Raw genomic sequence first — 10,628 nt, forward strand, 5'->3', positions numbered from 1 at the left:
GAGCGGTCAACAATATTACGGTGACAATTTGAGGTTGAATCCTTTTGAGGAGAGGGGGAATGATGGGTCCCATGGTAGGCCGAATCTTAAAGATTCATTGCAAGTTCCAGATGGGACAATCACAAGGTCAAGAGTGAAGAAGATCAAGGAAGCAATGCAAGGATTGGTGCAATCCACTTGGGCCGAGTTTGCAAATTTATCGAGCAAGACCCCAACATTCAAGACGGACTTGAAAGAAGAAGAACCAACTTTAATCCATGTGATACAAGCGACAGATGGGGGAAGTATAGCTTAGCGCTTTAGTGCAAACTCTTTGTTTCACTAAGTATAGGCGTGTGGGCCTATTTTTATGTTTCTATAGTTATAGGCTTTTGGGCCTATTTATTTCATTAAGTGGACTTCTTTTATTAGTTATAGAAGTGTAGTTTAGGATGTTTTGGGCTTGAAGATGTTTAGCCCATACCTTTTAATTGATGTAGGCCTTAGTAGGTTTAGGGTTTCATGGAGAGGTTTTAAAAAGACTTGTAGCCGCATTTACTAGAGAGGTTGAATTTGAATGAAGTTTTTTTTCTTCATAGAAAATTTTTCAGTTTTCTCTACTTGTTCTTGGTTGAACTAGGAACCTATCAAAGGCAAACCCTTTGTGGCGTTCTAACCAAGTCTAGGTTCTTGAAACGAGAATTCAACGGGTCTAGACCTTTTCTTGACTTGATTCTTGGCTTTCTTGGGTAGGTTTCAATTTGATTGTGGATTCAAGGGAGTTCGATCCCACGGGTTCACATCAGAAAGCCATGGTGTATTGACCATAGGTTAATTATACCAAGCTCTCTCTTTTGAACTTTTTCTTTTTTGTCTTTTGTTTTTTTAGACAAATTTTTTTTACAGACCGGTTTGTAGGAAATTTCCTATAATGTACATGTAAGATTGACATGTGTCATTTAGCATGTGAGAATCACATGTTATTTAAATAGCACGTGCTTCTTACATGCTTTTTTATTAACATTAATAAAAAAACATATGCTTCTCACATGTTTAAAGGACACATGTTTTTTTTATATGTGTGTTGTAAAAAATTTCTTACAAACCGATTTGTAGGAAATTTTATACAACCCATATACAAGATTGACATGTGTCCCTTGACATGTGAGAATCACATGTTGTTTTAATAGCATGTACGCATGTGCTTTTCATATGCTTTTCTAATAGCATTAATAAAAACACATATGCTTTTCACATGTTTAAAAAACACATGTCACTCTTATATGTGGGTTGTATGAAATTTTCTACAAATCAGTTTGTAGGAAAATTTTGTCCCTTTTTTTCCCTTACGCAAATAAGCTATACCAAGGCTACATTAAAACTGGAATAAGGGTAACTGTAACCAGGTGATCAAACCGGAATAAGAGAGTACCTGTGCGGGAGGGAATAATGCTATCCGAATACTGGAATAAAAACTTCCCACCAAGCGGTTCAGCCAAACAGCAGGCAGCACTTGCCCTTCTTTCTCAAATAAACTCAATCGCCCAGCTCCACTATAGCAGCCTCCCTACGCACGGCTGCCCACCACTGCTTCCAGCCTTCGCTGCTACCGGAGAGACGCCGTAAGCCACCGACTTCCGTCCTCGCACTCAGCCCAGAGACACTGGTCCGACGTTGCAACCCACCGCTCAACACTCTCGAAACAGCTAGTGTCCACCGTCAGCCACCGCCATTCACCGCGCCAGACCACGGAGTAGCACCCTTACCAACGTGACAGCAAGCACCAACACCCACGCACGGGGGAGAGCAAACCCAGCTTTTGCACGGCCTCGGCACAGGTAACCCACTCGCAACGATGGCTCATTGCACCTTATATAAAAACACCCCAAAAAGAAGTGCTCTTATACCTGATGCTAAGAACCGTAGTTCTTATTAACGGAAATCATGGAAAAAACAGAAAAAAAAGAGGTATGACCACTTCGAGGGGTCTGTCCTCCACAGATTGCTTATAGCAATTGATTCAAATTCTTATTCAGTTTAGAAATAATCCTAACCTAGCGAGGGTTGTAGAAATAATCCTAACCTAGCAAGAAAATGATTTTTTTTTTTAATAACCGGGGCTTCGCCTTGACTAGATTCTGGGATAACGTGAGGAGCGCCCCTCCACAGGGGTCAATAATGACAATGATAATAATACTAATTTGAGGGTTCCTAACATTTTTTCCATTTAGAACAACTGAAGCTTGTATTCATGTAGAAACTGCTTCTTGAGCTTGTGTTTAAAGTTCTGTTGCAACTGAGTGAGGTGCTTATTTACATTGGAAGTCCGGTAGTAAATTCAAAGTATTCGGGAGAGGGAATGCTCTGCTTTTCTTGATTACACAATACCAAGCACAGTGCCACATGGATGGGATGATGCCATGTCCACATAAAAGAAATTGATTTTTGTTTTTGTTCTTAGAATATTAAGTTATTTGGTTCTGCGTTTCAATAATTTTTCTTTGTCTAGACGGAGAGAAACCATTGAATTGCTTACCTAAGAAAGCAGTATTCGTGGCATTCTTATCCACAGTTTTGATTTACAAGGCCAAAATTATAACCAAAAAGTAATTTTGAAAATGATGCTCGACTTAATTTGGTTGCCTAATGTGACTTTATCTTCTTCTTTTCATTTGTACCTTAGATGATTTATGTAATGCTTAACGCTCCATATGTGTTTACAGCTTTGCTACTAACTTCAAATTCTTTATGGTCATTTTTATTTATCTTACCATAGGTTTACAGTAGTAGCCTTCTGTAGCCTGCTGTCAACTTGTTGACAGGGTGCTTATGGTTTCCATTGGTTCAAAAGCATTGCCATCTAGGAGACGCAGGACCTGTGGCTTTATGGAGGACAGCTTAATGGGTGAGGAGAATGTATTATATAAACGGGGAAAAGGGAAGAAGGGAATGAACAGAAAGTATAGCAGAGAAAGACATGGCTTTGATGGGGACAATTCCAACAGAAATGTATCTGGACGAATGAGTGATCGATCCATGACAGCCGGAAAGTCCTCCAAATATCGAAGTACCTCAGCATCACAAACAACACTTGTCAGGTATTTTGACTTACCTTATAATTGCGATTTCTTTGTCTCCTTATTGTTACTTTTCTCTTGCTTCAATAAATTTTTTGCAATACTTGATTTTTCAGAGTGGTGACAGATATAAGGGCCATATGACTTGACTAAATTTTGTAGGAAACAGGTTGAACCTGAAACGGCAAAGTACTTCTTGGAAATTACGAATCTTTTTGAAGGTGGTGGGGTTGACCTGGAGGAAAGGTCAGTTATATGTGGTAATGCTCTTGAAGAAACCAGGGGGAAAGAATTTGAACTTGCAACAGATTATATCATAAGCCACACTTTGCAAACCCTCCTTGAGGGCTGCGATGTAGACCACCTTTGTGGTTTCCTTCGAAGCTGTGCAAAGGACTTCCCTTTACTTGCAATGGATAGATCTGGTTCTCATGTAGCCGAGACAGCTATCAAGTCATTAGCTAGGCATCTTCAGGAAAATGATGTCTACTCAGTTGTTGAAGAGACTTTAACTATTTTATGCGAGGTATCTATCGGTTTTTTTGGTTGTTGTAGAACATGAGTGTTTGACGACATGCTTAGTGGAAATTAATATATTAAACATCCGGTCATTCGTTGCCCTTACTGGAAGTCTTGAAGCATCTTGGCCCATCAACTTTTCACTTAGTTAAATTATAATTAATTCAAAATTGGTTGCCAATATGCTCTCAAATAACCAAGCAAATTCATTTTTCCTTCTACTCCCTTTGACAAGCTACAAGTTCACATCTTAGATAAAAAAATAATAAAATAAAATAAAAAAATCTCTAGCTTTGTAGTCTTAATCTTGATTTGAATGATAAAGTTGTTCACTTTTTTTTTTTTAATAAAAATTCTTTGTTATTGTCAGGTTGTTGTTGCCAATGCTGTTGATTTGATGAGTAGCTGCCATGGATCTCATGTTCTTCGAAGTCTTCTTTGCCTTTGTAAAGGAGCAACAATAGATTCTTCAGAGTTTCATGTCACAAAATCATCAACAGTTCTAGCAGAGCGATTGAATTTCAAAGCATCACTAATGGAAGAAGATTATTCACCGCATCAGCTCGGATTCCCAGATTTACTTAAGTTCCTTGTGTCAGGAATGATAAAGTTTACTAGAAAAGACTTTAAGACCATGGAAGTTGATCAGTTCAGCAGTTTGGTTTTGCAGGCTTGTTTCCAACTTATTGTTTTTATAATTAATTTTGTTTATAATTTTTCATTTTTTTTTTCCAAGGGAATAAAGTTCTGCTAATGTGTCAAGTCCGATTCTATGTATTGAATTTAATCTCCATATTTTGGTGCTTGACTAGGGACTAGGGTGGTTAGATGAACCAGAAGATATGCCATCTAATGAGATTATGCAACCCTTTCTAATTTTATTAGCAATTAGTTGATGGTTCTAGGTGTGAGTAGCCGCGTAAGTTTGTGTCTATTAGAAATGTACCTTTTTCTTTATTTTTTCTTCTTAGTTCAGGTTGGTGGCTATTTTGCTGCTTATGTTTCAAGTCATGTGATGGTGCTTGATTTTTTTTTTTTTTTTTTTCCCCTTCTTTCTTTCTTTTTGATTGAGAGGTAATATGTCATGGATGTGATGAGCTTCTACAATTTCTTGGTAACTTTGTTATTTTAAGATTAGATTTTTTTCTGTGCATCAAGGCGATGCTGAAATATAATAGATTTATGTTCTTTTTTCCTTGGCAGACAGCTCTAAAGTTATTGGTGGGAAATGATGAAGTGTTGTTGCATGTAATTCCTATCCTTCTTGGCCGCAACAAGGAATACATTGGGGAAGGAAATTTCATAGAAATATCTGCAGTGCGAGAAGTTGTATATTTGATGAAAGAAAATTCTTTTAGCCATTTGATGGAGGTGAGTGACCTATTAATAGATAAAGCATATGTGCATGTCACTTATATACTTGCTAGTATCTTTTTTATGATGGGTTGGGTCTGGTCTTTCAACAGTTTACTGTCTATTGCATGCGTGATTAAATTGTTTTGTTGAAAACAAAGTAATGTTATATAACACCATAAGTTCATTTTGATAACTTTTAAGGTAATGGAAATGCTATCCCATTTTTTGATTATAAATAAATTGACGTACTACAAGTGTATGTCTGAAATGTGATACTGTCTCCTATAAGAAGTAACTCCCTTTAGCAATTTACAAATGCAGTCACATGTCATGCCTTTACATCTGATGTTTTCTTCTTAATTGGTTTCTGATGGTAGCTTCTGTTATTTATTTATTTGATTTTCATTGAACTTGTAACATTTACAGGTCATTCTGGAAGTGGCTCCTGAAATCTTGTACAATGAGATGTTCACAAAAGTTTTCAAGAATTCATTGTTCGAGTTATCGTCTCATCATTGTGGGAACTTTGTTATTCAAGCATTGATTTCTCATGCAAGACGTCAAGATCAAGTATGTGTTCTGAATTTTATTGGATATATAGACACTTATGCTTTATGTGATTCTTAAGATATTCTTTCCTGCTTCAGATTTAGTAGTGTGGGTAGTTGATTAAGGTTAATTACCTGGTGCTGGTCCCAACATACATTCGTTTTGTCATTCATGCAGAAAGTAGTTTAAATTAGTTACATGCGTTTGTTTACATTGGTGTTTAACTATTTTAGCTACCTTGGCACATTTATTTTGTGACAAATTTATGCTTTGTAACATCTCCTTGCAATTTTTTTTTCCATGTCTCTGTTTTTTGGGGGGATTTTAACTACTTTCCCTCATTTTGCCACAAGATGGAGTTGATCTGGAAGGAACTTGGTCCAAAATTTATGAATCTTCTTGAAATGGGAAGATCAGGAGTTATTGCTTCACTCATTGCAGCAAGCCAAAGGCTTCATTTTCACGAACATGAGGTTTATAACTCAAATTTCACTTCTTTCTTTTCATATTTTACTTTATTATTTTTATTTGTCATCCTGAAAAGATCTTATATGTGGACGAAATTATGAATTTTCTATTTATCTAGCTATTTAAATATGATTGTTACTTATGAATAAGATTAGTGCAGGTTTAATCTGATAGCAGATTTGTTGATTTTCATAAATATGGTCCATCTTCCAAGACCTCATTCTGATCATGGTTATATTTCATGATTTGTGTTGCAGTGTTGTGTGGCCCTTGCTGCTGCAGTATGTTCAGCGGACGAGTCTCCCAGATACATTGTCCCTAGAATACTATTCCTTGATAACTACTTGTACTGCGAAGATAAGTCCAGTTGGAGCTGGCCTAGCGGTGTGAAAATTCCCGTCATGGGTTCCCTGATTCTGCAGGCAGTATTCCGATATCAAACTGTATGCAACTTTTCTTGCACTTATTTTGATTTCATCACGTGTTTTCTATATTTATGGTAGCTCAGTATTCCCAACAACTAAGCCTTAAACCCTGGTTAGAAATGTCTATTTTCACATTGGAGTTGGAAGCATCTAACTTATGCAATATTTGGAATATTGTTTTTTGGGTTGCTTTAATTTTGTAGTTTTGCTTTTGTTGCACTAGACCTTTTGCTGTCATAGTGAGAATTTCTCCCTCACATAAATTTTTGTTTACCATAATGAAATCATGTGGAGCTTCTAGTGCTGTTATTGGCACTTTAGAAGAAGTTCCTTTCAATTCGAAGAGATTAGATTGACATGTTTTCTGTTTTCTGCTGGCAGAGGGTTGGATGTGTACTGAGCTACTCTCTAGTGTGATCTAACCAAAAAAATAAAATAAAAAAATCACAGAGCTATTCTCTAATGTGCTTTTCACCACTTTGATTCTTACAATAACAACTTAACTCTCAGTAGGTAGAGCGATGTATCAGTTGTGCCGTGCTGATGCTGATCTCTTATTTTTGGTAGAGCTTCTATGGTGTGTGTTGTCATGCTGTTCTGTTCAAATTTTAACTAGACCAAGTAATCATTTCATGTTTAACTTTTTTCACCAGTAATATCTGGGCCTTGAACCTTCTAATCAGGTTGATTTATATGATATTGTAGTCAGGTAACCTTTTCTGTCGAATGTGTCTGGTGGTTTTGGTACAAAATAAAGCCAATTTTTTTAGTTAGAACTTAGAAGATCAGATTATCTGGAAGACTGGAATATCATATACTGTTTAAAATCTGAATAGAATTTTATCTTTTATAAAGTCTCAAATCTTTAACCATGAATGTACCATATAGTAGCAACTTGGGCTAGTACCTTACATTTGTTTTGGTGAGGAGCAGATAATCTCTGGAGAAGTATTTTCAGCTGTTCCAAATAATGATACTCCAATCATGGTTTGATCTCTTCTCATATTTTTTTAATTTATACTAGAACATCGTATCCTGCATTTTTGTTTCCCAGGAACATATACAGCCTTATATTACGAGTATTGCATCCATGGAAGCTGATCATGTACTTGAAGCAGCAAAAGATAGAGGGGGAGCTGCTGTTATTGAAGCTTTTCTAAGTTCAGATGCATCTGCAAAACTAAAGCGCAGATTAGTTATGAAGTATGTCTTGTAACTGTATTGGAAGCTTGTATTTCTCTCACAAAGTTCTTATTTAAGCAAAGGTTCTATTATTCGATGGAATAGCTTAGGAAAAACAATTTTGTCACAGTGTGTCAGTCATTGTGTAGGCCAATTTCAAACATTGACCACTTTTAATATTTAAAATCAGAATTCGTAAACTACCCGGAAGTATTTCTTGTTGGAAGGATTTTACTGTCTATGCTGTGCCACAAAAATGGAATATGTTGTTACCATGGGTGAATTGTAATGAAGTGGGAGAGTAGTACTATTCTCAAATAAAACTTTGAACTTTATCAATTAAATTTTATAAAATTGCCACCCATGTCTCCATAAGAAAAGATTAAATATTACAACAAAATAAGTATGACTATAAAATTGGCCTTTGTGTTTGTAATGTTCTGTTATTGGCTCTTTTTTCTGGAATTGAAATGGAAAATTTTGGAAACAATTTTTAATGCCTTGAATTCCCAGTTTGCTGCTGTATTTACTTGATTTTCTTTCTGTTACTTGGTTTCCAGGCTTCGAGGATATTTTGGAGAGCTCTCAATGCGCTCATCAGGTTCATTTACTGTTGAGAAGTGCTTCAATGCTAGTAACATGTCACTGAGGGAGGCTATAGTATCTGAGTTGGTAGCTGTGCAGAGTGAACTTTCGAAAACAAAGCAAGGCCCTCATCTCTTAAGAAAACTAGATGTTGACAGGTAAGCTGTTGGACATTTTCTCTTATAAAATATTGTGAATCATTGTTGAAGACCTGATCCTAGAGTTGCATAAGTTTAGTTCCCACAGGCAGTTTGTTATAAGAAGGGAGGATAGTCTGTTACTTTTGATACGATATTCAAGCATTTGTTTTCTAAAATTGGATTTTGGCAGTTTATTGTTCTTAATCTCTGTATGTTGATGCCTGCGGCTTATTACAACAGATTTGCTACCCGACCTGATCAGTGGAGGTCAAACCAAGCATCTAAACAATCAGCTTACAAAGAGTTCTATGATACGTTTGGCTCCAGTGAAGCCAAGTTATCCAAAAATGATGGTTTTCTTGCCGATACCTCCACGCAATCATCACGCCCAAAAGACTTGAAGGAAATGAGGAAAGAGATTGACCATCACCTGTCTTCTGGTGTACCATTTTTGAGCATGTCAGGCAATAAATACAAGCCAAAAAAAGCAGATCAACACGGTGGGAAATATGCAAAAATTTCAGTAGATGATGATAACATGAAGGCAAAAAGTAAGAAGCTGAAAAAGAGTGCTGCAGCTGCAGGTGAAATGACGGAAAATGTAGACTCCAGTCAAAAACTAAATCAACCTTTTAACAAGATGGAGAAGAAACGGCAAAGAAAGGATACCCAATCGAATGCTTCCAAAAAGAAGTTGAAAGCATGAAGATGTAAATTTTGCTTTTAGGATTGTAAATTTTGGCCTATGCTGCATGGTCTATATATGACTAGAGTGGAAACGAAACCGGCTGAAAGTTGATGGTAGAAGAGAGGAAATTACTTTTTATCTGTTTACTTGTAGCTGTAATGCATCTACTTTCAATTGAAAGAAACTTTTGTTGAGCTTTTGAATTATGTGCCTTGCAAAACCATAGTGAAGTTCTACTTTATCCAAAAACGAGCGGAATAAAACAGCTTTGTGTTGGCGAAAACTTATGAGTACAATACATATAACTTTTCTTGGATTCTTAAAAAGTAAAACACTACAACTCTACGTCTAACAAAAATAGTAACGAATAAAAAGAAAAACTCAGACATTGTTGCGATTCCAGTAATCCTTCTTCTGTACCTCATCTGTCTGATGGAGGATTGAACCTGGAACAAAAACACCATGTATTTCAGTCAATGATGGTGGAAAGGCTTGAAACTGTTGGTGGCAGAAATTACTTGTTCTGTATGGGATTGGAGGTGGACGGAGGAATCCTTCGAAAGCATGAGTCCAGCTGCTTGTCAGGATTCTTCCTGTCGGCTTGCAAATCCTTGAGAGCTTGAGAAGATGATTCCGAGAAGGGAGGTGCATGTGGGAACGGACGGGCGTGAGCTTGGGCTCCATTAGGCCAGAACAATGATATCAATGAAAGTGCAACAGTGATAGCAGCCAGTGCTCTACACCAGGCCTTCATGGTTTGTTGTGACTGTGAGAGTCTTTGGTTCTTTTTGAGTGAAGATGGCTTTCAAACCTGTGATTAAGATAAGTATGGGAGTCTTTGATTTATAGCTAACTTCGTGACGCAAAAAAAGAAAAGGAAAAAAAAGAGTCCAACTGGTGATCTGATGTCAGTTGGGTTCATGTGCTCAATGTTGACTGCTACATGTTGGAACACTGACCACTAGATTTGGTGGAGTAGTGATGTATCTTCAGAGGGGTCATGTGAGAAGGCACGTGATATAAATATTAAAATTACTTCTTCTTGGGGAGCTAAAAGGTTCAGTATTGAAATGTGATAAACAAGTGCTACGGAGATAATAAATTATTAGTATTAAAATAACATGTTGCTAAGTAACAGCTGTTGAATGTTGGGAACTCACAGAATTGCTCCAACTCCAGCCGAAAGTGAAAGTTTGGGCTCCTCCTATCGGGTTTGCTCCTTAAGGCATGTATGTCAGCTTAAAGCTGCGTGAAAAACTAAGCAAACTAGGCACTGCAAAAGCAGTTTATCAGACAAGGGTGTCAATTTTTGGTGCTTTTCACACTCTCACGATCACCGCCAAATAACTAAAACTAAGATATCCTTTCGAGAGTCTCACTCAAATGCCTAAATCAGCTTTTGAGATAAAAGTATACTCAATATATAAAATAATTAATCTGTTGTTTATACTTAGGGTATGAGCCTATCTATAAGCAAAGAAGTGGAGTTAAACTTTAATTAGGTTTTCTACTCCCACTTAAACTAGAAGTGTCTGAAGTTTGATTTGATCTAGGAGTCATGTCCCCATTCAATTGAGAGTTGGACTGTTGACCAAATTCGTCAAGGAGTCATTCTTGGACCCGTATTGGGATTACTACACTAATTCGACTTGGAGTAGGA

General features: G+C 36.9%; 2 protein-coding genes across 2 annotated transcripts; one reads left to right on the forward strand and one right to left on the reverse strand.

Annotated features, from left to right (window-relative positions):
• The first annotated feature begins 2,772 nt into the window (after positions 1 to 2,772).
• LOC133863556 (pumilio homolog 23) lies at positions 2,773 to 9,174 on the forward strand. The gene is made up of 10 exons (XM_062299545.1): positions 2,773 to 3,077; positions 3,219 to 3,582; positions 3,946 to 4,245; positions 4,779 to 4,946; positions 5,358 to 5,501; positions 5,834 to 5,953; positions 6,206 to 6,391; positions 7,428 to 7,576; positions 8,116 to 8,298; positions 8,521 to 9,174. Exons 1-10 carry the CDS (start codon positions 2,809 to 2,811, stop codon positions 8,984 to 8,986), a joined length of 2,349 nt encoding a protein of 782 aa, XP_062155529.1. The 5' UTR covers positions 2,773 to 2,808; the 3' UTR covers positions 8,987 to 9,174.
• A 48-nt stretch (positions 9,175 to 9,222) lies between these two features.
• LOC133863555 (uncharacterized) lies at positions 9,223 to 9,841 on the reverse strand. The gene is made up of 2 exons (XM_062299544.1): positions 9,487 to 9,841; positions 9,223 to 9,414 (listed from the first exon to the last, which is right to left on the reverse strand). The coding sequence occupies exons 1-2, from the start codon at positions 9,720 to 9,722 to the stop codon at positions 9,390 to 9,392; spliced, it is 261 nt and encodes an 86-aa protein (XP_062155528.1). The 5' UTR covers positions 9,723 to 9,841; the 3' UTR covers positions 9,223 to 9,389.
• Positions 9,842 to 10,628: the final 787 nt, after the last annotated feature.

Source organism: Alnus glutinosa, chromosome 3 (genome assembly GCF_958979055.1).
Source record: "Alnus glutinosa chromosome 3, dhAlnGlut1.1, whole genome shotgun sequence".
NCBI classification, from domain to species: domain Eukaryota; kingdom Viridiplantae; phylum Streptophyta; class Magnoliopsida; order Fagales; family Betulaceae; genus Alnus; species Alnus glutinosa.

What these genes read in the sequence shown, in the direction of transcription:
- LOC133863555 (XM_062299544.1), bottom strand. Translation starts at nt 9,722, where the DNA reads ATGAAGGCCTGGTGTAGAGCACTGGCTGCTATCACTGTTGCACTTTCA. An exon ending in TCCAATCCCATACAGAACAA is followed by an intron (nt 9,415 to 9,486) that starts GTAATTTCTGCC and finishes TTTTTGTTCCAG; the next exon opens with GTTCAATCCTCCATCAGACA.
- LOC133863556 (XM_062299545.1), top strand. Translation starts at nt 2,809, where the DNA reads ATGGTTTCCATTGGTTCAAAAGCATTGCCATCTAGGAGACGCAGGACC. An exon ending in TCACAAACAACACTTGTCAG is followed by an intron (nt 3,078 to 3,218) that starts GTATTTTGACTT and finishes TAAATTTTGTAG; the next exon opens with GAAACAGGTTGAACCTGAAA. An exon ending in TCAGCAGTTTGGTTTTGCAG is followed by an intron (nt 4,246 to 4,778) that starts GCTTGTTTCCAA and finishes TTTCCTTGGCAG; the next exon opens with ACAGCTCTAAAGTTATTGGT.